Source organism: Corvus cornix, chromosome 4, assembly GCF_000738735.6.
Source record: "Corvus cornix cornix isolate S_Up_H32 chromosome 4, ASM73873v5, whole genome shotgun sequence".
Classification (NCBI taxonomy): domain Eukaryota; kingdom Metazoa; phylum Chordata; class Aves; order Passeriformes; family Corvidae; genus Corvus; species Corvus cornix.
This window is the reverse complement of record NC_046334.1, coordinates 60,895,872-60,922,861: the sequence shown is the minus strand read 5'-3', so window position 1 is coordinate 60,922,861 and position 26,990 is coordinate 60,895,872. Positions and strand designations below refer to the sequence as shown.

The 26,990-nt window shown below is 40.4% G+C and overlaps 2 protein-coding genes across 14 annotated transcripts in view; one reads left to right on the top strand and one right to left on the bottom strand.

The window, feature by feature from the left end:
• The window catches only part of EVC (EvC ciliary complex subunit 1), a 51,530-nt gene extending 29,799 nt beyond the window's left edge, over nucleotides 1-21,731 (bottom strand). For 2 of the 5 annotated variants that reach the window (XM_039550471.1, XM_039550470.1), the window contains exons 1-10: nucleotides 20,524-20,800; nucleotides 17,476-17,586; nucleotides 14,972-15,055; nucleotides 14,216-14,448; nucleotides 13,180-13,264; nucleotides 10,914-11,012; nucleotides 8,600-8,737; nucleotides 6,656-6,814; nucleotides 4,792-5,008; nucleotides 1,079-1,227 (exon numbers count right to left, since the gene is read on the bottom strand). In XM_039550471.1, coding sequence (XP_039406405.1) covers nucleotides 1,079-1,227; nucleotides 4,792-5,008; nucleotides 6,656-6,814; nucleotides 8,600-8,737; nucleotides 10,914-11,012; nucleotides 13,180-13,264; nucleotides 14,216-14,448; nucleotides 14,972-15,055; nucleotides 17,476-17,586; nucleotides 20,524-20,694 — 1,446 coding nt within the window. In that variant the 5' untranslated portion in view covers nucleotides 20,695-20,800. Of the gene's footprint in view, nucleotides 1-1,078; nucleotides 1,228-4,791; nucleotides 5,009-6,655; nucleotides 6,815-8,599; nucleotides 8,738-10,913; nucleotides 11,013-13,179; nucleotides 13,265-14,215; nucleotides 14,449-14,971; nucleotides 15,056-17,475; nucleotides 17,587-20,523; nucleotides 20,801-21,620 lie in introns of those variants that run through there. The other 3 variants (XM_019287363.1, XM_039550469.1, XM_039550472.1) reach the window with 3 other exon arrangements.
• EVC2 (EvC ciliary complex subunit 2) overlaps nucleotides 20,790-26,990 on the top strand; it is a 72,696-nt gene continuing 66,495 nt past the window's right edge. For 4 of the 9 annotated variants that reach the window (XM_039550461.1, XM_039550463.1, XM_039550460.1 and 1 more), the window contains exons 1-2: nucleotides 20,796-21,028; nucleotides 24,329-24,383. In XM_039550461.1, coding sequence (XP_039406395.1) covers nucleotides 20,900-21,028; nucleotides 24,329-24,383 — 184 coding nt within the window. In that variant the 5' untranslated portion in view covers nucleotides 20,796-20,899. Of the gene's footprint in view, nucleotides 21,029-24,328; nucleotides 24,384-26,990 lie in introns of all 9 variants that reach the window. The other 5 variants (XM_039550467.1, XM_039550466.1, XM_039550468.1 and 2 more) reach the window with 3 other exon arrangements.

The following is a 26,990-nucleotide window of genomic DNA, read 5'->3' as shown; positions in this document are numbered from 1 at the left end:
ATGCACAAAGCTGTGTGGTTCTACCTTTGTAGGGAAGGGGTCTTAATGCAAAATTTCTAAGCTTTGTTAAGTGAATCTGGGATGTGTCCAAGAGTTTCCAATGATGTGTAAGATGAAAATACATTCACAAGTGCACACTGGCTACAAAAATGTGTGACAGAATTATTTGTCACAAGTTTTGAAAAGCCAAAGACGTAAAAAGTGCTCTACTTTTTTTGAAGGGAGGTTTTGCCAGGCAGATGTGCATACAGAAATAGTAACTGCATTATCCAATTCATACAACATAATTAAAGAATATGGCCCTGTGGTGCAAAATCGCAGTGTTAAGATCAATAAATTTTGACAGTTTGCTGCAGTTGAAATCTCGGTCTTCTCATACAGTAATTTTATCTAAGTTATTAGATTTCATCAAAAGTTTAATGCTGCTGGATGTAACCACTTTCACCTTAAATTATTTCTTTTCATGAAAAGTGAGGATTTTTTTAAATTCTTAATAACTTGGGTTTGCAGTTCTCAGCAGTTATTCCAATTTTGCAGCTCTCAGCATTTACAGCTAAGAACTCTGATTTTGTATATCATTTGGAACAATAACAACAAATCTCTATAGAAAATATGACCAAGGAAACATTACACTGGCCATCGTATACCTTATTAAATTATCAACTGCAAACCTTCTCTAAGGCATCCTGCCAGAGATCATAATTAGTTTTTCCTCTGCTTCTGTGAAATTTGCTAAGTCTTTTGAGCCTTGGTAACCCCACTCATAGAAAAGCAATTAGATCAGTGCAGACTCTTTTCTTCTGTAATGCAGGCCGGATACTTTCCTCCAGGGATTGAACCAAACACACTGTATCTAAGTAAAAGATGTTTTCTACAAAACGTGCAATCTTGCATTAACTCCGTTGGTATTCTGTTCCAATGCAACACCACCAGGGGTTCTGACCCTGTCCACCTGTGCTGCTGCACGTGATTCTTGGGAGGACTCAAAATTCCCAATTTTATGGAACTGGGAGAAATCTGCAATACATTTCGCCTTAAAAACTAATAGAACAGTGAAAATAAGCTTTTATTTTCCCACCTTGAGAAAATTCTGAACATCTTCAGTAAGAAAAGTTTTACTAAGGAGACTCTCTTGTTCAGTTTTCTGTCTGCGTTTGAACTCTTCCTTCTTCTTTGCACGGCACTGCAGCCGTTTCAAGATCAGGTCTTTACTTTGTTGCATGCATTCTGGAACATAAACCACAAACAATTAGATACCACGACTCCACAGGGAGAAAGCAGCATCTGCTACTGTCACACAACATAAGCTCACGGAAATCTGTTAGTGAATGAAACAGGCAAGTAATCATCGTGCAGGATTTGAAATTTGCTTCTTACCCTGATGGCCTTTTTAGATGTGAACTTCTAGATTGTTACATGGCACTTAAATCTATCAGGTTTTTAGATTGCTACCATCCTGCACCCTCCCTTCCACTGATACTGCTTTTTACGCAAAGGCAGCATGTTAGTCCAAGAAACAGATTCCCTCCTGCAGCACCCCAAACCTCCCTCTCCAGCTTCAGGAAGGTTGGTAAGTGGCTCATTACCTAATTGCAGATATGCAAATGCTTCTGCAAGGACAGGGGCAGTAACATATGGTGGGGAGAAAAGGTCTAAAGCAGTGCTGGTTCAGATTAGCTTGAACGGGCATGCAGCCATACACACCGGACTTTTAAAGTGACTCATCCAAGAATCTGCAGTTGAAGTTGTAAAGGTCCCTCCAATTTTGTGCTAGTAATGTGAACTATTTAGGACTAAATTCCTTCCCTCTTCATTCTCCCTGCAGCTCTAAGTGATATATAAATTCATGAGTCTATCTGGATGCCGGGCTGCTGAATGCAATTGGTGCTTTAAATGTTTTGCCACTTCACGTCTCATTGCCTGTCCACCTAAGAAGAATTTTATTCATTTCCCCCACTTGCCCTGCCCCAGAGCCATACTTCACTCCTGACACAAGCAGCTAAAGGGGAATGCAAAAGAACAGTTACCTGTGGCTACTGTTCTGCCATTACATTAAGCTGCTTTAACTATGAGAAATTGTTTTGTAGAGAAACAAAAGGAGCACAGTACTGCAGCACCAAGAATGTTATTTATTCCCCATGCTCATTTATTGTGCTTATCCACAGGCTGATGATGCACTGACAGAACACTTGAAAGTGCACCAAAGTACAGGAGACTGTAATAAAAGTATCACTCAAACAAATTTAGCAGTGTTTTACTTTAAAACACTATTTGATTCTTTACTTCCTTGTTTTGTATCCTAGGAGCACAGTCTTGCCGGCTTTGTGCTCTTTGTGAATTATAGGTACAGTTTAACTTTTGTATTTAGGAGCTCATAAGAAACATCAACATAAGACACTATTGGGATAAATGCTGCACTCCAGGTATTTTTTTTTAAAGCACATTTCATTTCTATCTGAAACCAGGAGGTTGATAATATTCTTCTGCACAGAATGTATCAACTATAATATATAGCTATATATAACTATAACCACCTACTTTGCATAAAATCAAGGCCTTGACAGAGGTATTTTTGCTTTGGAACAAGTGAAAATTGACAAAAAGAAGGAAAAACCACCCAGAGACACCCACTTATGCTTAAAGAACATTAGTGGCTGAACCTGTGCAAAAACTATGAACTAGGCATAGACAGTTTCAGAAGCAAACATCCATGAAATAAACTGTATCACAATATACATGTATTTGTGAATATCAGCGAACTGTTCACACAGCTAGATGTTCTGAAAGTGGAGCAAGTCTGCAGGACTTTCTGTGATGAAATAATTGGCTTGGTAGATGACAGGAGAATGGTGGATATTGGCTACCTTGACTTCAGCAAGGTTTTTGATGCAGTCTCCTGACAGATCCTCACAGAGAAGAGGATGGATGAGCAGACAGTGAGATGTATTGAAAACTTGCTCAAAGTCCACCTGGAAGCCAGTAACTACTGGTGTACCCCAGGGGTCAATACTGAGGGCAATCCTGCTTACTAGCTTCATTAATTACCTGGATGATGGGGCAGAGTGCTAATTTACTAAGTCTGCAGAGGTCACAAAAAATGGAGGAGTGGCTGATACACCACATGTGGTTATGCTTCCATCCATAGGGCATTTGACAACCTGGAGAAACAGGCTGATGCAAATCTCCTGAAGTTTAACAACGGGAAGTGCAAAGTACTGCACCAGGGGAGGAACAACCCCAGGCACAAGCATATGCTGGGGACCACCCAGATGGAAAGCAGCTTGGCAGGAAAGGAGCTGGGCTTCTGGTGGAGACCAGGTTGAATACAAGACAGCAGGTTAGAGGGACGTGATCCTTTCCCTCCATTCTGCTCTGGTTAGGCCACACCTGGAGTGCTGTGTCCAGTTCTGGGCTCCACAGTACAAGAGAGACATGGAGATACTGAAGAGAGTTCAACAAAGATGATGAATGGGCTGGAGCATCTCTCCAATGAGAGAAAGCTGAGAGAGCTGGGGCTATTCAGCCTGGAGAAGAGAAGGCTTAGGGTGGATCTAAGCACATATATAAACACCTGGAGAGTGCGTACAAAGAAGTCAGAGCCAGACTCTTTTCTGTCGTGCCCAACGAAAGGACCAGAGGCAGCTGCCAGGAACTGAAACACAGGAGGTTCCTTTCACCATGAGGATGACTGAGCACTGGAACAGGTGGCCCAGGTGGAGTCTCTATTCCTGGAGAGAGAAGCTGGCTGGACATGACACTGGGCAACTAGCAGCAGCTCAACCTGCTTGAGCACACAGGGTAGACCATACGACCTCCAGAAGTTCTTTCAACCTTAACCATTTTCTGATTCCGTGAATTTATGGCTGTGAGATAAGACAAAATTTATCAACACTAAGCCCAAAGTGAGTGAGCAGCACTGCAGCAAGAACATACTGCAACAAGACTGCATTAATTCTGACTATTCAGTTCACCAAACTCTAAACCTAATACCATTTTGGTAAGAAACTTTTCTTTAAATGTGTTCAAAAGTAGCAGAAATGGTTCTGGAAATTGTGTTGAAGTAGTTGTCATTATTTTCCTTCTGGCTAAACATTTACTGTAATTTTCTGAGTGCTAATGGGAGGCTCTGAGCCCTGAAAGAAGCTGGGGGAATATTTTCAACATACTTGGCAGTAGGTAACATACAAAATGACACAGGGAGAACCTTACATCAGTGGGTCAGTCAGCTTAGACTTTGTTACAATTGTGTTCTTTTCAGATAAGCAATGTGAAGAGGTATAAAAGGAAAAGACTCAATTTAAAAAATATTTTAGTCTGACATAATAAAAGAGACAGTTATATGAAGATCATAAGCTTTAACATTATCTTTTCACAAGAGTGATAGCATAGCTGCTTTATATATAGCACAACTGCTTCTGGCTTCACATGCTAGCAGGAGATCGTAAGACAGTATCTTATGTCAGTATCACCAGCAATACCAAGTACATGAACAGTAAATGGAGAAATATCACAAATACTTGTAGCAAGTGTGATTCTTCTTCTATATTCAAATTAATGAAATTAGATTATGTGAACTGTAGAGTAAGTTCCTAATAATACCTGGAACAAGATACAAGAGGCCTAAAGTCAAAGTTCCCATTCCAAGCATACACCCTCCAGAATAAAACTGATCTTGGTCAATTCATCAATATCTTTTTAAAACAGGGGACTATATGGCTGAAGCTGTAAATTTTTTACTCTTTGATAAAATGAGAACTCATGTAAGTCATGAGCTCCAGTCTAAGTACTCACCATTACTGTAATGTGCCAGCTGTTCCCAGAAGGCCTTATGCAGATCTGTTAGAAGTTCTTCCTTTTGTCGGACTGAAAGATTGTTCTTTACAGTTAAATGGTCCAGAATATTTGACACAATATTTAATCTACCCTTACACTCTTCTGGTATAGAGGACTTCAGTGAATCAATCGTTTTCACCATAAGCTCCCAGCTGAATAACCTTTCCTGAATGTCCTAAACCAAACATAAAGTCCTGTTTAGAAACCAAGAATGTGTCTTTGGTTGTGCTTTTCTTTCATTGAATTATTCATTCCCAAACCACAAAGAAAACCACAGAAGCTTCTCAAAACCATGTGAATAACCATCTTCATGTACTTAAATACTTCTGAAAGTCTTGATCAGTGCAGGCTAGCAGTGGGTTTATTGCATGCTCAGTTGCAAGAGCTAATCTAAAATTATTGGTGTTTTTCATTATTTGTAGCTGTCAAGAAGACATTAAGTCTGGAAAAGACAACAGCCTTGCAGAACAAACTTCAATACTCAAGGAGGATAGATGGACAGAAGAGAACATGGAAGTCCTGGACCTCTTTTTAAGATACTATATGGCACACAAGTACAAGTCCTCATTTTGAAATGAGGACACATACCTGATTCTGATAATGCTGTGATTCCTTCAAATACATGGTCAGACAGAGTTCAATACATACACTAAAAATTAATATAATTGCCTATGGCCTAGCAGCTTTCATAGCACTATTAAAGAAGCAGTCCATGATCACAGTAGGGAAAGACTTCCTGGGTTAAAGTGCAGCTGCTTTAAACAATGCTGCAAGGTTAGAAAGCGTCTGACAATGCAGTGCCAACAGTTGGACTTGATTTTAAGGGTCTTTTCCAACCCAAATGATTCCATGATTTTCTGATCTACTGTAATTAATAGAGATGTTACAAGGACCTCTGCAATGAGATTTCAGCATCATCACAGTAGTGACTTCAGGTAGGAGTATCTCCTGTATCTGTATCCAGACATCTTATCCATAGTCTGCCCATCTGAAGGAACTTACTGTACAGCAGCCCAGTTTGGGTCAAGTGTGACAAGCAGCAAAGACTTTTTTCACACCTGGCCAGCTCAGTCTAGTTAGCTGCTCTGATGCAAAACCAACAAGCTAATAATTACTGTATATACTTATACTCCACATTACTAATAAATGCAGTGATTCCAATTTTATGTTAATCTATAAATTACATGTAACTCTTTTAGGATATCCTGTGCAAAAAAATAAAGGCTCTGTTACATTTCACACAACATAAAGCACAGTGCTGGTATGCATCATCGCCATCCTTGTTCCTAATCCCTCCTGGGTGCCCGCGCCTGCCAGCTGGAGCAGCCCTGGTACATTTATGAACACAGTTTTCCCTCTTCAAACCATGTCACTAAGAGTTGATAAGAATTTTCAAATCCAATTAAAGTCACAGAACACACAGAATCACCCTCAAAATTAAATTAGGATTTGTCAATCAATGTGGAATAAATGCTTTGAAAGAAGAAGAAATGTCATAATACCCACAGTAATGATGCTCTATTACTAGATCTAGTGCTCTCACTCCTGGTTCACCAGCTGCATTAATAATACTTTTTCCTAATATGACTACCTAGGTGGTATTCTGAGAACTGGCACTCAAGTGCAGAGAGTTCACCCTCCTGTGAGTCTTCCTAAACTGCAATGGAAGTTGAGCTCTTTGCAAAAAAGCTCAAAGAGACAACTGGATGAAGCAGTCTACATCACTCCTGAGGCAGGCCTGACAGACTCTCTGCACTGACATAATTCTTTCTGTTCAGATTGACTAAATCTCTCTCAACTTTTATTTCTTTTTCTACTTTACCATTGCCTGCATGTCTTGAGATTCACTTAACAAGCTTTCTACTGCAATCATCTTCTCAGTCAGATCCACCATTATCTTTGTTGCTTTGGCACTTGAGCATTTTGATTGGTCCAAAAAAGCCTGCTGGGCTTTGTCAGTCTGCTTCCAGAAAGCTTCCATCTGCGGAATATGAATCAAAAAATCAAAACACAACCCATGTTCCTTCATTAATCATCTGGTATTTCATCACAGAAAGAGGCATATATATGAGTATACTGAGATACAAGTCACTGAGATTACAGACAGCTCTCAGTATTAGTTACATTGAACAATTTGCAAAGCTAAAGAGACTATTATATATTATATATATATATATAAATATATATATATATTCTATATTGGTGGCGGCACATAACCAATAGGTCAAACCTGACCTTTTAACATAACTGTAGCTATTCTTTTTAACTAGCTAAGAATTTGTTAATTCTCTATATATTCCATCTATAAAAGCCTATTAGGTTTTTAGTATTGATGGTAAAAACATAAAAGATAAACTGCGGCCCTTTTATTCTGGGAATTTTATTTAGCTGTAGGAGCAGGTATTCTTTTTAGGTTCTGATTCCACAAATATGATTGTGCACAACTGTGAATATTCTGTAGTCTGCGGGATTACTTGTACACATAAAGGTAAGAAAATGCATCCATCACCAAGACTTCTATTAAGTACCCATGAGTTTTGGAAAAAAATGCGATTATGACATCTGTGAGTACAGAAAAAAACACTTTATATTCTCAGGGGAAGACTGGATTAGTGGAAGGTACTGATCTACACAAATCTGCATAGATGGAAATTATTTTCAGTATGATGAAAAGCATCTGCAGGCACAAGAGTGACAGACCCACTGAAGGATGACTGCTGCTGGTGAACAAGTGCCTCATGTTGCTCAGCAAGGTTGCCAGCAATTTTTTATGTGACTAACTCTGGAAAATTCTAAATAATCAATTTTCCACTGAGCAAAGTTAAAGTGCAAAAGAAACCTGACACAGATGTCCCAACGTTACCAAGACTTCCAATATAAAGTGAAGGGCTCAGAGAATCAAAAGAAAGCTGAGAAAATCCCCAGTGAAACACTTAAGCACCAGACATTAAAAAATGTTAACTCCTGTATGAAAAAGGCCCAAGACTGAGGTGATGGGCTGTTTGGTCTGGGGCTGAAGTGCCACAGTCAATCTGCACAGGCAGCTCACAGAACTGTCACCTTCTCATTTTCATTAGCAGTCAATTTGCTCAAATTTCAAAAACAGGGCTGGGAAGAATATTACTCAGTTTACTGGAAAATAATACACAGAATGTTCTTAACCTCCAGTTTTCTAGCCTGAAAGCCATTCCGACACAGTGAACCTACTTTAGAGAAAAAAAAAATCTTTACTTTGAAAATCAAATGCCTGCTATCAAACTGTAATTTTACATCAAAAAATGTTAATATATTCTCATGTGGAAAGTTGCTAAAGAAAAATGCTTTCCTAAAGTAAATGCACAAACCATACTAAAACATTGCCCAGCAACTATATTCTTAGTACTTCAGCTGAAAAAAAATTGTAGTCTCTTACTCTTTTACTCAGTTACGGAGATTGACAAAAGCAAGGGGCTAGGATAAAATTCCTAAAAGTCAGGCTATGCATAGGCTTGAAATATATCTTACCATCAGACAAGCAGCAGACATTTCTCAGCTGATAAAACAGTAGTGTTTTACAAAAAACATAAAAAATGTTTTAGCTATACAAAACATATTGGCACCCAAAGGTACTTTGAAATACTTTGCTGAAGCAATGTAAAAATGTTTTCAGGACTCATACACATACAAAATACTAACCATGGACTACTCAACAAAACCATTGCACTGAAGAACTCTCCACCAAAAGAATAACATTAAAATAAAATTCTATAAAAAATTAGAAATTTACATTATCTATTACGTGCTCAGAATATTCCCTTTCTTTCCTTTCTAAGTCTTCTAGAGTCTGGTACTCTGAATTATGGGCTCCTGAGATTTCAGTATTCTGGAGTCTAGAGTCAAATTGTTTCTGTAATTCTTCAAAATCCTGAGGGAAAAAAATCAAATGATTTGTTAAAAAGAAAAACAGACATAAATTCTAAATTTGGGAGTGAATTTGTACATCAGTTCTGGCTCATGCCTAAGGAAGCTGAACAGGAGTGTTCAGAAAGTTCTGTCTCTTGGTAATATGCGTTCTGTAGCAAGCAAGGTAATCTCCAGATATATAGCAGCTCTGAACTAAACTTAACACAAATACATACATTTCCACTAGGATGTGAGTACAGTCAAGACCGTTGTCCATCTCCACTGAATTCAAGTTTTAGTAAACACTGTTTCATGAGCCTTTATACTAATAACCCCTGGAATCTATCTACAAATATTTTTATTTTAATGCATGTGCTCCATCTTAAATGGCAGCTATGAGTGTACATGCTGTGTTTAAAAGCTCAGATAAGTATGAAGCTGATAATCAGATAGTGATTCCTGCTGAGTGCTTGCACACATGGATGAACACACCTGTAATGCTCATAAGGGACAAATTATAGGCTGCACGATTATATGAGGTTTTACAGGTTTTCAGTCCTTAGAAAGCAGGGTGATTTTTACTGAAAGCTGATGTCGCTAACAAATACTAGTCTGCTGCCATTGCTTAGCAGCTTGATACTGAAAAGGGTGATTCTTTGCTGCAACATGACTTATATAGCAAGCATTGACTTCTAATATCACCGAGTTTTGTGTGTCAATGCATTAACTTGATATCCTTATGCCTTAAAGAAATGTAACCAGAGTTTGACAAGCTTCACTAACAACTTAATCAAAATCTCATGAATTTTTATGATGCAGAATTGAAAGAGGAAAACGCTGTCTACAATAAAACATATAACACTTTTGCTTACTGCCAACATCCCTTTTACATGGTGGTCATAACCAGCCTCGTTCCTTGTATGATATCCCACCTCTAGGACTGTTGGGTTTACAAGATCTTTCTCTCCATCATACAGGACACAGAAACCCCATACTGGCACTTAAACAACTGGACTACTCTGGCAATTATTGCATCTAACAATCCAGATTTAGTCTTTGTCTTGCAGCAGCTTAGTCAGGTGCATGAAGACACAGATGCCATCAAACTTCACTGAGGGTTAGGCTCCATCAGGAAACATGCCTATTCTAGATTAGCTGTTTATATTGAAGCCCTTACCAGAAGCCCATCAGTAAAAGCATTTTGTACAACTAATCTCACTTTTCTTCTAGTAAATACATTAAGGTTTAACACTAAACCTGAGAACTTAAGGCAGAAGAGTGCTTTAAGGCAAAATGCATTCTGATATAAATCATACGGTGCAACTACTGAGATGCCTTATAGGAATTCACAGATTGTGAGACTGCACGAAGTAGGCAAGAACTAGAGCTCACAAGATGATAGACTAATGCCTAGTGAAATTCCATCTACACGGAAGAAAAACATAATCAGCACTGTGATTAGGCTGCTCTCAGTGCAAACATTCAAGACTTGGACTGGCAGGGCACTGGATAACCTTACATAAAGCCAAGCTTCCTACAGAGGGCTGGACCAGACAATCTCGAGATGTGCTTCTCAATCCAGATTTTTATGTGACTCTAAACTGGAAAATGGAAAGTGGAACCAATAGCTCTCCTATTTTCTGTAGTTTTGTAAAGATACTTTTTCCTTGTAATAACCTTAAAAATAGTACTGTGACTCCACCTGAAATGCATATTGACTGTCAACATATGTCTTCCAATTCAGAAGTGGCATATGGACTTTGAAGTACATGAAAGAAAAAAGGATGATGAAGAAAATAAGTATATTTCCCCCTGATGAAAGCCTTGAGCTTCAAACTGCTACTTTATTTCCTGCTATTTTATTATCAGCAATAATACGTGGGACCAAACAAAGCCCCTGATAATTAGAAATTATTAAATCTGAATGAATAAGGTTCAAAATGTTCTGCTTGCTTAAATGGATTCAACTACAAAATATTTTATCTTTACAAGATTACACAGATCACTTCATACAACAACAAAGAGAAAAAGCACACAAGGTAATGGAGAAAATCAACTAACAAGGGAGTTTCTTTGCATTTCTTCAGAAATAGATTACAAATGACATTGCTGTTTAAAAGGAGTAGGTGAAATGGCCTGCTGTGGTAATAACTCTTTATTCTGTGTGGTCTTAAATATGAACCAACAAACCCACTTACATTTTCCTGATTTAAAAGGATCTTCTTCAACAAATCATCAGTAATCTTCTTTTTACGATGGAAGTCTGTGAGGTATATTTTGAAAACCTGAATAAACATCTGTTTAAAAGGAAGAAAACAAAACACAGGTTAAGTGCCTGTTCGTCACGGTAAGGATATCTTTGTGATAACTTCTGTTAAATTAAATCAATCAGGGAGATTACAGTGAATCGTAAGTGAAATAACAGACACATCACCAGTGACTCTCCAGTACTTCCACTCTGAAAAGTTCTCTGGTTCTGGCTTCAGTAAGATACTGGAAGATGGTGTTACACATAATCTCATATATCCTTGTAACCAGGCAGACACATTTGAAACTATTCCTGACTGGAGAAAATGCAGATCACTTGAAAATAAAAACGCCATTTTTCTGCTGTTTAATGAACCACTAAACTCATAATAACTATTTGAAAGATACTAAAGACTCATTACTCTGACTTCAACTGTAGTCAGGCACATGATACATCAAACATTTTTATACACAACCCAAAAATAACTATCTCAAGTTCTAGCTAGCTTCTCTTGCAAGAAAAATACTTCTTTCCCAGTTGTGTGCCTTTTTTTTTTTTTTTTTGGTGTTTTTTTTTTTTTTGTTTGTTTAAGATTGTAATACTAGTGTCTTCTGAAAGATGTTTTGGAATTTTTTTAACACTGGGAAAATTTTTGCTTAACGTTTTCCCCTCTTGCCTCCATTAGAGTTTCAGTGTAAGGTTAATTCACTTCATTACTAACTGCTGCAGCATTTTCCAGATGACACAGAACTTGCCTGCTTAAAACATATAAAAACATTAATAAATACATATTTGCATATAAAAACAGTTATTGAAGCCAATCTGTCAGCTGAGCAAAATCTGTAAAATGTATTATAATTAGAGCTCAATAGAAGAGAAAACCATAAAGCAGTCATGTTTTCAATCTCATTTGCAAATGTTTTAGATAGGAGTTTGGCAAGTTTTGAACACACTACCAAGACACCATATACAGTAAAAAGAAAAAAAAACTGTTCAGGAGAAGACTGAAAGAAAAGCATACATTTCCTTAGACCTGATGCCAAGAAAGACTGAAATCAGAGAAAGCAGAGTGGGAAAGGAAGAAACTATTCTCAGACTGATTTATTTTTCCCTTTTTTTTCCTGCTACCAAAAATATAAAGCTATTTAAATATTCAGCTAAAGGTCAAAGTCAGTTGTGGTGATTTCTGGTGGGCCACAAAGCATATTAAATGCTCATTTTCTCCGTGTTTCTCTGATTACATCACTATCTTGCTACTTACCTTCATTTAGAAATTGATGATTAACTTTGAGATCAAGTTCAACCTTCAATAATCAAGCTAAACTTCCTTCTGGAATCTGATCACAAGTTCCCTTTCTCATCTAATTAGATAGGGATAATCCATCAGATGAGAAATTGCTTCCCAGGTTTACTTTCCTGTTTCCTCCTTCGGGTTGTGTAGAAATTTGTTCAGAAAATCTCAGCCTTTGAAATATTCTCAGTGGATTTAGTAAATTATAGCAGAAATGACCAATTTGTTTAAACAGAGCCTGAGAAAAGAGGGGAGGCGAAAGCTATAGACTTTATGTCCAGATTCATAATAACTGAGCTGAAACTCAGTAGCAGTAATGATGCTGTACTTGAACATAACTTGTCACCACAAACAATCATTACTGAGTATCCTGTGGCTTTGATTGTACTTGTTTTTTCTTTTTTTTTTGTCAGTTTTTGATGCTGTGACTTGATGTAGGTAGTTACCTATTGTTTAAATGGTACCTTAATCCCTCAGTCATACAAAATCACAACTATTGTACTTATTACAATGGTACTGATTCAGTTGAACTGAATTTTCAATTTTATTCCTAAAGCTTTAAGTCTTTTGAGTTGCAACACACAAACAAGCAAGTTTGTCCTTAAGACAAACTCATCTATTAAATAATTTATTACCTCTTTTTATGAGCCTGAAGTGCTGTATGTAATTTTCTGGACTACTGTTTAAAACCAAATTTTTGTATTTGCTATATTGGTATTTCCCAGACCAGTATACTTCATTATATTTTACGTCTTTAGGGAGCTCATATATGTGCAGAGCAGGAAAAAAAAATAAAGACAATAATGTAGAAATGCAACTCTGCTACTCTACATCCCACCTAGGCAGCTGTTTACGTTATTTCCTAAACTGATATTCAACTAGGTTGTTCAAAACAAGGAGCTATAAATGAGATGTAAGTACATACCGCATGTTTTTCTTTTCTGAGTTCAGTATCAAGAAGCATGAGATCTTTTAAAGTAAGACTGCAAAGGCAGAGCTTAACATCAAAACTGAAAGATTAAAAATGCATTAATAACAATCTAAATGATGGTTACACAAAAGGACAACACAATATATTAGCTTCATTTAACCATTAGATTCTCCTAAAAACACTGCCCCAAAATAGGAGCGAGAATTTATTTCTACACTGCCTTCTTTTTCAGAAAAGATTTCTGTACGTAAAAGTAAACAAAACAAAGTAGTGCTTTTAATAAAGTTGGCATTGCAGTTTCCTCTAGAAAAAGATAAAGTGAACATAGGCTTGAATGGATACAACCAGGGAAAACATGGCTTTAAATTGAAACAGCCATAATAAGAGTGGATATTTTGTAAATATTCTTCATTGCTAGTACCTTTCCCAGTCCCCGTGACACAAACATGATTTTCTTATTCTTGCTAATGAGAGTGCAGACACATGTATTCATCTAGGGGTACCTTGCCGTGGTGCAGCTGAAAGGAAATCAGAGCTGACAGTTCATTTCAGTTATCTCTACCTGCTCATCAGTAGTGTGTCTCAGAGAGGAACTGTTTTCCCAGAGTAAGACATGAGTAGTTCCCATTAAAATGGAGAGAATAGACCACTGGGTGCTCTCAAGGCACCTGCAGTGTGACATGGCATTGTACAGAGCAGAGGACTCCATCCCCAGCCGAGCACACGTGAACTGAGCATACAAACCGTAACAAAGAGATCTCCTTATCCTGTGATACACCTTTTATGAGACAGCTTTTGGCCAGTTCTGATTCCCAAAATTTCACAGATGAATTCTGTGATCCTGTTCTGAAAAGAACAGGATGACTTCCAACAGCTTAATGTGTTAATCTCCCCAACAACATTTTAGGGTTATATGCAGATAACCCTGTCCTGATTTGGTGACTCTGTGCATTCATGCCCAGCCTTTCACCTTTAGTGACTGTCCTAAAAACACAGGAAATGGCCAAACAAGGGCAAGTTCACTGATTACCTCTCACATGTCAGCACTTCAGGGAAGCTGGTCACCTTTAGGAAGGCTCGAGCCTGAAATCTGTCATCGCTTGTTGCAGAATGTATTGTTGTGGAGGAACTACAGTCCTCTTTGTCTCCCTGGCTCAGGGATCCCAGGCTGCCTGACATGGATGTCTCCACGACTTGATTAGGCAGAACTCCCTGCTTTGGATTCTCATGCAAAGATGGATTGGATGAGCCATCTGCCAAAGGCTGTTAAGTCAAAGAAAATTCACAAGGTCAATTAATACAACACAATAAAGAGACAAACATCTCATCAATTTTCAGTATTTACGTTCAAGGGAAAAGTTAAACAGTATACACAGCAAAAGTGTTTCCATATAAATGACAAGCTTTTGCATTGCCCAGGAAAGCACTCCTCTGCTGTAGTTAGCTGCTTGGTGCATGCTTTCTTCCTTCCTTTTAGATCCTTGTGGTGTTTTTCTTATGGCTCCTTACACAGATCCAACTTCCATTAATGCTAAGGGGCAGACAAGCTCACTTAAATACAGTGAAAATTGACTGGACACCATGTAAAGAATTGCAGGTTTCAGGGGGAGCTGAAAGCAGCTGACACCTTACAGAATAAGCCCTGAGTCAATGGACTATAAAAAAAAAAAGAAAGATCCCTATTAAGCAGATTGGCAGTAAATTTTCTTCCATTACTTGACTCTGCAATTTACTCTGACACAGAATGATTGTCATTAATTTTTATAAGTCGAATCTACAACCTTACCCTAAATTTCTGGTTGATGGGATAGATCACTTTTGCCTTTAATGCAAATGCTGTGATGTTACTGCTCAGAGGAGACTCACTTTCCTGTATGGAAAAGAACAGAAAACCATTTGGGAACAGCACCAGATCTGGCAATTATTCACTGTAAGTATCGTGTGCTCTTTTTTGTTACACAACTTAAAATGTTTCTATTGATAACTAACTATTTATTGATTGTCTATGCTTTGGAGCAAGAAGTCTTCTCATAAGGTTCATTCAGAGTAGGAACACCTGAAAAGGGAACTCTTGTCATTACCACTGCTACAAAATATTTTTAATTCTCCAGGAGAAAAGAGGTTAATATCTGGTATTCGCAACGTATTTTCATTTTGTGTCTTGTCACCCACCTCCACACCCTGAGCAACAACTAAAGATTTTAAAAATGAGAATGGTATCTTAATAATAAAAACTACTAAAGGATAAAAAGCTCCACAGATATCATCATGGCTATAAATTCTGTCTTTCAATTTAAATAAAGAAACAATAAATTAAGCAAAACTAGTCATCACATAAAAGAACTTTTATAATACAACCCTTATCCAAAATCTAGAGAAACTAACAATGTTTTTCCGAAGAACTTAATAGATAATGAATTCTTTTCATGCAATTTTCTGTATCACATAATCTGACTTTCTGCTACTGCCTTTTTCTAGATGCTGGAACAAAGGGATCATCAGCTTTGTTTTGAGAGGTTAGGTATGGCTTAATAAAAGTTTGGCTATAAACAGCAGATAAATGTAAATCCAAGCAATAGGATTTCCTATTTTATCTGTTTTGGTTTTGTCATATGGAATGAAAGACTCTGATTTGTCAAAACACAGGCTTTTTGATATAGCTTTTTCTAGGAAATATCAAAGCACTAATAGAGTCTAAAAAATAGAAACACAAAGAGATTAGCAAACTATGCAATTCACTAGACTCCTATCATTGCACTTTTTCATCTCCATTTCATTTATTTCCCTTTTTGGGTTTACTGACAAAGTTAAAAGCACGGGGGCAGTGTGTAGAACACTTGCCCATAGTGAGCAGTCCCAGCGCTGCAGTACCTCATCAGGGACAGGAGTGGACAGAGCAATTGCTGTGCAATGGCTGGAGGCAAAGCAGCCAGAGCAAAGCTGGAAAGCTGTATTGCAGTGTGGTAGAACTAATACATCCTGCTTCTCAGCAGGCATAAGTAATACAGTTATTATTAATATAGTAATTACGGTATTACTGCAGTGTGGAAAGTCTCAGAATGAAAATACCTATTTTTCTGAAGTGCTCTAACCTAATTAAAAGGATTTTCCATCTATGCTTCTTCATAAAATGTCAGTTTGATGGTAGCAACAGCAAAAGCCTCTGGAAATTGGAGCTAGCTAATATAAAAAAATGTATATATAACTCGAGTAGTTAGACAAATATATGGGAGAAAGTCCCCTCAAATAACAAGGGTTCTCGTTAATGTCTTATAAATGAGCCATGTTAGGGAAATGGATATAGTTGTGAATGATCACCTTTAAAAGCCTGTGACCCCATTTCAAAACACTAGTAGTAAGGACGAAGATGTAGAATTGCTTAAGCTCTCGACAACATTTACACTTCAAAAAATAACCTAATCCATGCTCATCTGTTATACTCTAACTCAAGCAAAATGACCAAGCATGTTTTGTCACCACTCCTGATGACAAAACCGAAATGAAGATTCATTACCTGTCAGGATTTTAAACCAACAGTTTAAATGTTAACAATAACACTTTCTTGAAATCTTGAAATCAGTTCTTGTTAAAAGCTGAGCACTAGACTGGCTGGTTCTGACTGACATTTTATGCATGTATTTAATTTATGAATAATAGACTGAATGAGTCAGCTGAACTGCACGTTTTCAAACATGCAGTTTAAATCATCATCTTCAGCTTCAGCAAGAGCAGTCAAATCAGCTTTGGGTGAAAGATAGTGATCTAATGACTACACAGTACGACTGGTTCTCCAGTTATTTCGGAATTATATAAAAAAAAAAGTTACTTAAGTTACTTGATGTTTTCATTGAGGGTGAGTTGTTAAGTTTATATTTCTACTCTTAGTCATATATTGTTTCTCTAAGTGTCTTTGAATCCCAGCTCAACACAGTGGTCTTATGAACCTTTTCTTACATCAATAGTGTTAATTTTTCCCATCAGCCTTCTGAAACTAAGGATGACATAGAGATGAAAGCAAAGAAGCCTCTGTCCAAAAAGAACTCAGGATCTTGATTAAAATATCCAAAGAGTCCCCCAGGAGAAACTAAATTCATAAGGGGAATAAACGCTCAAAATGGTTGCACTCATAAGCAGCAATCAACTCCCACCCTCCATCTTACACTTATTCTGAACACTTTTTAAAGTCTCTCTCCACACCCACCAAAACTAAGACAATTTGGAGCAAGCCCTAAACATACTCATTGCTACATGCAGCAAAATGAGCATCCACCTACAAGAGCAGAGCTTTACCTCCAGCACCATTTCCTCTTTTGATGTATAGGGTTCTGCTTTACTTTTCATGATTGTGTGCTCTTTTTCGTCAGCATTGAAGCTTTCCAGAAGTCTTTGGGAATCATCTTTCTGAAATTCCAAGAGAAAACATAAAACTTGTGATCATGCAGATTAACTGGAAACATCTTTGACAGCAGCCTGGATACATTCATGTCTCCATCAAGAAAATTACTCCAGTATTAGTTGAAAATTTTGGAAAAATACAATCTGAAAATGAATGAAAAAGTTACATATTCAGAAAGGAATAGTTAAAATTAATGAAGTTTTACAATTTGTCATTCCAGAAATAGAATTTTAATCTAAAAAGTTTTAAAGAGGCTGTGAACGTGTCAAATGAATCCATCTGCTCTCAAAATGTCATACTACAGACTATGCTGCCAACCTCATGGTCTGAGCTCAAACATCTCAACTAAAGCAAGTTAACTAAAATTGTCTAGAATTGCCAGCAATAAAGAGAATGCCAAGTATTTTTGCTCCCCTGCTATGAGAAAAACTTCCTAAATGAAGTTTTATGTGTGTGGAAGTTCCTGTCAGGGAGAAGTAACATCAGAAAATGTTCATCACCTTCCTTCCCCAAAAGCAGCCCATATTATTGGCCTCACTTCACAAACACAAAAAGCCACTGGTAGGGACACAGATACTGGTGGGAATGAAACCTCCTGCTACACATGATCTTCCTTACACACTACATAGACCAGAAAACAATACTACTGTGCTTCCAAACATAGCATTGGAAGGATTTTTTTTTAGTGAAGGAAAAGAGGTCTGCCATGCTACATGGTCTACTTTTTAAATTCTCTTCCAGGTTTTCAATCCACTGACTACTTTTGGTAATGATACAGCTGCAGCCACTACTCACGTCACTGTCTTATGGAAAAGTTTGCCTTAAATTATTTGGCCCCTTGGTATGTAAAAGTAGTCAATTTTCCCAGAGCATAGAAAACAGCCCAGCTTTGGAACACATTTAATTCCTTATGACTTGCCTCTATCACCTCTCTGGAACTTAGATGGTGCAATAATTCAGATTATATTCTTGAGTTAGCCTTTAAGATGTGGTGGAAGTGCAGATGCTGGTTCCTAAAAATCTACTTATGAGAAAAGAACAGCTACAAATATCCCTCAGCAATCCTGTTACTTATTTTTTACTATGGTAAAAATTTCATCTTAAAACTATCCCAGTGTATCCTCTGTACAGATCAACAAACAAATAAGGGACTCAACTCCATGCATCCAAGTTCCACAGATTCAGGCTGAGATCTATAAAATAGTGATTAATTGGGGCTGAGTGACAAATGTGTTGGCTTATTGTGGTGCTTAAAAGCAGCTTCAGACTCCAGGTACTTGCCCTGCTACCACTCTAAGGATAATTTAACTGCTTGGGATGGAACATGTCATACTCAGGAAAGATATCTCTGCTTTTACTTCCAATACAGAAGGCTGCAATAGGTGCAGTTCAGCACCTGCTTGCTCCATAGCATTGGTGGGGGAGACAGCGGGAAGAAGGAATAGCCTAAGGTTACCCTGCTCAATTTGGGAAATCAGACCCATAGGATACAACCTTCCCACCCTGCAATGTGCTCTGTATGCAGCAGCAAACAGTTTATTTTTCTTTCAAACTAAATAATCCTTTTACAGCAGCAGCATTGATTTTAATGGCATTTAAAAATCTAAATGCATCTGAAGATCCAGGCCAGAGAGAACTGACAGCTTCTATTCCCTATTGACATATATGACATGAAGGATAAAATTGTACATGGCTACATTTGAGTTGGTAGTGGCAGTACAAAAAGATACACCTATTAAGGCAGGGAAAATGAGCAATTGAATCAGAAAAGCTTGTACTTGCACAGGATGCATTGATCCAGCATTTGAACTGCCTCCATTACTAAGTTAAAGTTTGGCATCAAACAGAGCTTCAATCCTCCAACTTAAAAGTGGTTGGGAGCAAGAGAATTTGTCTCCTATGTCATGTTTAGTGATGATCAACACTAGCAGATACACACATGAAGCAGAGCTGTTATAGCTCAAAAAAGGTGTGGCGAAAAACCAAGCCAGACCAGACCCCCCACTTGCAGGCTTGCAGAACACCCTGCAGGCTCCAGATTCCCCAGCTGTGCCAGTGCCAACCACTGCTTCATCCAGTCAGTCCAGCATGACTTGGGACTAAGTGCAATGGGAGAAAGAAGCATAAATCAATAACAATTCTCAGAAAATATATCTGCCTTTTTGTGGTTCAGCAGGTGCATGCTGCCTCTGCAATCTTCGTCCAAGCAAACACTATGAAATAAAGACATACGAACACCAGTACTTAAAAGAGAACAGCAAGTATATTATTAACAAAATCGCACACTTTAGAAATCCCTGTTAGTTTGGCATCAAGCAAACCATCAGCCGTGCTCAGGCTCCTTTATCTCTTTAGGTGTCCATGCGCGTACCCTCAGTGCAAAGTTATTGCTGTGGTTAGTACTAATACTCTGTGCTGTGTGTAACATGAACTTTGGAAAAGTCTGTAAAATACTTCGGAATTAAGATTACTGGTTTAGGGTGAAATCTCACAAAGCTTCTGCAAATCGGGTACATCTTCTGTCATCTCCAAAAGCAACACTGCCTCGTACACGAAGCGGTGGTTGCGAGAAACAACTTGTAGGTCACCTATGTTAGAGATACAGGCCACCGGGCCAACACTCAGAACACATACTTCCACCGGCCTCGTTTTAGAGCTAGTCCGTTTGTTTCAGCAACTATTTAAAGGAAGTAGTGAAATCCTTTCCAGCAGAGCTGCGGCAGGAATTACGGGGCTCCCCTCCCCACCTACCCCGCTAGAGCGCACCCTGCCGTGCCGCTCGCTCCGGGCGCAGCCCAGGCTGTCCCGTGCAGCAGGGAAAGCCGGCAGGCGGCACCTCCCGGGCCCACCGCCCTTCAAACCTTCGCAAACCACTCCTGCTCCCCCGAGCTGTTCCCCGCGGCCGACGCGCACCTCCCTCCCCGCCGGCCCTCTCCGCGTACCTCTCCGCCCCGGCGCGGCCCGAGCGCGCAGCGCCAGAGCAGGGCGGCGGCGGCGGCGCCCAGCAGCAGCCCCAGCAGCACGGCGGGGGCCAGCAGGGCGGGCAGCGCTTGCAGCGAGTCGGCCCAGAACTGCAGCCCCACAGCCCGCAGGCAGTCCCCGACCGCCGCCATCGCACCGGACCCGACCCGCGGCACGGAGAGGGCAGGGCATGAGGGGAGGTCCCGCTGCGCGGGGGCCCTCCGCCCCTCGCCCTCGCCGCGGTGGGAGGAGACCGATGGCGGATGGCTGCGGTGCCTGAGGCCGGGCCTGACTCGGGGTAACTCTTAGAAAGTCTCCGCGGCGCCGTCCGCACCCGTGGAGGGTCCGCCTGCCGCCATGCGGTGTCTGCTGGCCGGGCTACTGCTAGCGCTGCTCCCCGGCGGCCCCTCCGCGCCCGCCCGGCCCCTCGTAGCGGCCACCGGGCGGGGACCGGCCCGGGAGCCCTGCGGTCGGACGGCGGCTGGGGTAAGCGCTGTGCCCGCGGTGTGCGGGTGGTGAGCAGCCCCTCGGCGGGCGGCCGATGGTGGGCCCAGGGCAGGCCCGTGTGAGGGCGCAGCAGCCCCCGCGGCGGGCTGTGCTCAGGAGCGGGGCTCAGCTGAGCAGCGGCCGCTTCCCAGACACTGGGGCCGGGGGCAGCGGCCCGAAAAGCTGCTGGGGGTCGGCGTGGTGAAGCAGCCAACAGATTCTGGACAGGGTCCTCAGTACAAAAAAGATAAGGAGCTACTGGAGAGGGTCCAGCAGAGGGCCACGAAAGCGAAGCGGGGTGTGGGGCATTTCTTAAGAGGAGAGACTGCGGGAGCTGGGCCTTATAGAGGAGAAGACTGAGAAGGGATCTCATTAATACGTATAAATATCTCAAAGATGGGTGTGAAGAACATGGTGCCAGACTCTTTTTAGTGGTACTCAGTGACAAGACAAGGAGCAATGGCCATAAAGTAAAACATAAGAAGTTTCACCTCAACATGGAGAACCTCTTTAAACTGAGGGTGGCAGAGCACTAGCACAGCTACCGAGAGGGATCATGGAGTCTCCCTCTCTGGAGGCATTCCAAACCTACCTGGATGTGTTCCTGTGCTCTAGGTGACCCTGCCGTGGCAGGGGGTTGGACTGGATCTCCAAAGGTCCCTTCCAACCCTAACGATGCTGTGTCCATGCTTTGCTGTGCTTCTGAGCAGAGGCCCTTGGTGTTGATCTAGTCACAGCACCCGGTGTCAGCTCCCGAAGAGGAGTGCCATAGCTTTTGGGGTGGGCCTTTTATGTTTAATTCTTTCTCCTTATCTAGGTTTGTGTTTGTCAAGCCATCTTAAAATGTGTTGACATAGTTACTTTTTGCCCATGTGGAGAATTCCTTACTGTGCAGTGGGCGTTAGAGTGAGTCATGAATGGTAGTTCGTGGTGGGATTACAGAAAGACTAATAAACAGGAGACAGTATTGCAGGAAAAAAACCAAAACCCCCCCAAAACCCAACAAACAGCACATCGACTTACTTTACTAGAAGAATAAATTAATGTAAAACTTGGGGAAAAGTTTCCTGACAATATTATTGCATTAAATTAATTACTTTTGAGGCATGATGTGAGTGCAGGTCCATGGAATTTGCACTGTTTGCTGATGTGGAGCCCCTTGTGATGTCCTCTGGTATTATGGATGCACTCTGCAGCAGAATGGAAGACTTGTGCTGAATACTCAGGCTGTGTTTTCCACTGACAACTGAATATCAGATACGGCAGAAGGAAAAACGAGTGCTGTTACGTCTTTTGTAGCTGACACACATGGACATATGAACACCACAGATTTTGTGCATCAGCTGTTGTAAAACCACACAGGAATAAATACCTGGAGCCTGTGGAAATCAGGAACCAGTTGTGTGCTGATCTCCTAGAAAGTAGGAAATAAAGCTTGTTAGCTAGAAAGCCACATTTTCTGCATGTCTTTATACATGGTTAAACCATGGTCTACTTTTGTTGCAGGCTCACTTGCAATGCAGCTGTTGACATTTAACATTCAAATCCATATATATGCTGATATAATGTGTAACAGTAATATTTAGGTTTTGTATTTATAAACAAGATTGCATTTAACATGAAACACCATATTGGTGTTTTATATTTTCATCAGGGTTCTAAACTGCTATTGCATTACTTTAGTGGGCTGATACACATTTCCTTAATGCAGATAGGGCCCTAGACTGCTCTAGAAATGCCTGGCAGAGATTGATACCCTTTTAACATGATTTCTGTCGCTGCATATCCATCTGCATAGATGGAAGGGCACCCATACAGCAGTTTTGATCCCCTTATGGACCATTCATTCAAGAGGGACACAATGATCCATGTGGGTACCTTCCAGCTCAGAAGGAACTGATTCTGTGTATAATAATAGTAGTAATAATTCTGTCTGGTTTATCCACCAGACAATTTTTTGTTTAAGCTTGCTGCTGGAGTTTCCTGTTCTTTCTGTGTTCTTGAGGTGCTTGGTTGCTCAAAATTCATGGTCATATAGATTGTTTAACCAATGAAAATAAATAATAATGGCATTAGAGAACTTTACCATACCTCAGCTTGTATGTAAGAATTCTGAACACCAGGAAAACTTGTACAATAAGGTATTTGGAAATAGCCTCTAATGAAGAGCTCAGTGCCTGGGATCTCCCAGACCTGTGTCCCAGAGCTGCTCCGAGTGTGCTGCATGTACATGCTAGTGTTTGTTTCTGAGTCCCTTCTTTCTCTAAAAGAGTTGATTCCAATCCTGTATGGACAAGTTTTCCAGAGGCTCCTTAAACCCAAGGGCTTCTGGTACATCTGAATTTGTGAGATATCTTGCATTTTCAGTTATGTTGAGGGAAAGTGCCTGATCTAAAGTGAGAAATATTTTCATACAAGGTTAAAAGTTATAGCTCTAGCAATAATCAGTGATGCTTCTCTGAGCAGGCAAAGAAGAAAATTGCCCCTAACATGCTGTACTGTAACAGTGGTGTTGACATAAGTCATTACTCCCATGCAGTACTTGGTAGCAAACAAACAGCAAGTGTGGGTGACATCACTCGGCAGAGTTAGGTCCCTGTTAATCAGCCCACGTTCCTAACTCTCTATTAGCTCCTGCAAAGAAGTATTTTTTATAAATGAGAATTCGCTTGTATGACTACTACATCTTGATCAAAACACTGGGCAGTAAAACTCCTTAAAAACACTGGTTTCTTCTGCTGACATTTGAGCTGTGGTTTCTGTAGCAGTCTCCGTGGTCCCAGCACAGGCAGGAGGCTGTCACAGATTGCCTTGTGAGCTGCAGTTTTAGCATGTGGCCCCTTTGAAAGGCTCTGTGTAGTTCTCCGGAGGAAAAATGAGTGTTATATCAGTGGACTTGATCATCTAATATGGACACATTCCTGCTGCTTCCTAGTTATCAGATTTCCTGTGACCTCAAATATGCCTTTGAAAATGGCAAAGAAATATTATTTAATGAAAGCAAACTAATAGCCAGCCCAGCTCCACTATTGTGCAGAGACTCATCCTGATAATGTGAAGTATAAGTAAAATTTGAGCCCCAAGTGTGCATATCCACACTGGGCAGCAGAGCCTCATACTGCTTAACAAGCTGTGGGAGACCTCTAGCGCCATGTTTTCTATCTTCTGGTAGTTAATTTTGGAGAAACTAGAGGCTTTATGGAATAGGGGTCTGTGGAATTGTGAAGCATAAATTCAGCGTAAAAGTTCAATAATAGATATTTATGAAGACAATTCTGTTTTATAATTGCTCTCTTCCAGGTTTTTGAACATGACCTGTGGCTTCAGAAAGAGATGGGATGCCTAGGAATGGCAGGTATGCAACTGTTTCCTCTTTCTTTTCAGCCTTGTCGGAGTCCCAGGACTCACAGGTCATGGGTGTGAAGGTGAGCAGGGGCCTGGAACTGCACCCTGGTGGCCTGCTGACGTCAGTGGGACTCAGTCCTGAGCCACAGGGGAGTGTTTGCCCAGAGGCTGGGAGCAAGGATGCTTTAGGTTCCCTAAACGGCTCATCTAGAATGAAGCTCTTGAGAGAAGACCTCAGTTCATACCCTGCTCTGAATCATTTTCAGGAGGAGCCCTTTTATCAGTATTAAATATAATGGTGTAGGGGCGCACCCTCTGATGTACAGAGTTCCCAGGTTTGTGAAAAAAACATATTACTTAAAGCTGATCAAGACCTTGTTCATTTTCAGAAGCTGGCTTAAGCCCTGTGCATTTACCAACAGTGTTGCAATACTTATTCTTGGAGCTATTTTTAAAGGCCTCCGGAACTGCAATAGCTAATACACTTTGTCGTGGACCACAGACTGTTAGATGTAGCGGGTTAAAGACTTGTTACAGCAGGGATTACTGTAACAAGCATATATCAAACCAGGAGTCCCGTGGAAAGGAAATATATATGGACAGATTCGTGGTAGATGTTTCAGAGATGTTTATTTCTCCAGCCGCATGGCCGGGGCTCTGCTCAGGAACTCCTCAGTCACGGGACCCGAGGGTCCTTCTTACACAGGGGACACAAACCAACCAATGGGAACGAGGCTGAGCAGGGGCAGGGAAACCCCGTGTCTCCCCCCCAGGGCCCCTCTCCCAGGGCTCCATGGCAGGGGGGGAGACCCCAACAAAGACTGATAGATACAGTGGGTCTAGAAGTACTACTGGCGCGCTGGGACTCTTCACAGCAGGTATCAAGTATTCTTGTCAGTGAGCTCAGGTACAGTGAACATCTCCAGTGGTAGTTGCCTAATCTGATCGAAACAAGGTACTCCAAAACTTAGAGAAGTCACTTAGAGCTTGGAGTAGCTGCATCTGAGGGCCAACTGCCACAGGCTATTTGTGTAAATTTGAGCAAATCACTCAGTTTCTCTGAGTCTTTGGTCTTTAATTTCTATATGTGTATTATAAATAGTGGTCTACCTTACCCAAGTGTGGTGGAGATGAGTATATCCTGAAAGGTTAGGATGTCCTCACGTAGTGCATTAATAGTGCAACGCAGTGTGGGAAATAAACCTCTCCATCACTATGGTTCCCCAAGACATGATTTCATGAGATGCATTTCCCAAGAAATTTCATGCTTTGAAGCAGTCATCAAGTGAGATACCTACCTCTAATTTCTTTGCCCTGTGCCATAGCTAATTCACAAATGAGTTTATTAATTTAAATACGAAAGCAAGTATTTCAGATTTGCTGAGCTTGTTTTATTCCACTATTTATTCAATGTCATCTTTGCCGTGTGTATCTTGCTTTGTGATGGGTTGCAAATTATTCATGTACCATCCACTGAGAGAGGAAATGAGTGTGGTTTTATACTTCAGAAAAACCTTCTGACCCTAAAAAAAAGTTGAGGATTTAGACATGCAGCATCTTTTTGGTAGTGGTTAAAATAGTGTGGCCAGCAGGATGAAGGGAGTGGTGTCCCTTTTAACTGGACACTGGGGAGACTACACCCCAAGTCTTGTCTTCAGAGGGCCCCTCACAAGAAGGACATTGGGGTGCTGGAGTGTGCCCAGAGGAAGGCAACAAAGCTGGTGAATGGTCTGGAGAGTGAGTATTCTGAGGAGCAGCTGAGGGAGCTGGGGTTGGTTAACGTGGAGAGAAGGAGCCTCAGGGGGAACCTTAGCACTTTCTATACTATCTGAAAGGAGGTTGTAATGAAGTGGGGGTCAGCCTTTTTTCTCAGGTAAGAGGTGACAGGATGAGACAAAATGGCCTCAGGTTGTGCCAGAGGAGATTTAGTTTGGATATTAGGAAAAATGTCTTCATTGGGGGGGCTACCAAGCATTGGAAAAGGCTGCCCAGAGAAGTGGTTGAGTCACCATGCCATCCCCAGAGGAATTTAAAAGATGTACACTTAGAGACATGGTTTAGTGGTGAACTTCACGGTGCTAGGTTTGCAATTGGACTTAATCTTAAGGGTCATTTCCAACCTCAGTGATTCTGATTCTGTGAAATTCTGGCATTTTGTTAGTAGGTGTATATGTGTGAAATGAGGTGTTGCTACAAGCACTGAATTATATGCTTGATTTTATAACTGAAAATTGTCCCCTTCTAGTAAACATCAATTTTTAACACATTTAAAACTTAAGTCTTTAGTGATTTGCCTAATCTGAGTACTAGATTCTTTAGTTTTTACTGAAGAAGTTCTCGATGAAAGCAGAGAGATGGGAAATTCAGCATAAAACCTTTGTCATTGAGACTGGCAGTGTGGTGAAGTGTGAAATAGTTTGTGACAGCACACTGATCTCAGTGTTTCTGTTGGAAGCTTTTTCAAGTTGTTTCTGCATGAGACAAGTAAAGACAACCCCAGAATATTCCTGTGACTGGGGAGCACAGTGGATTTTTGAGACTTATATTTGAGTCTGCTCTGGCTTATTCAAAACAGGCCTGGAAAGTAGATTTGTTTTTTATTGTTAATGCCCATAGT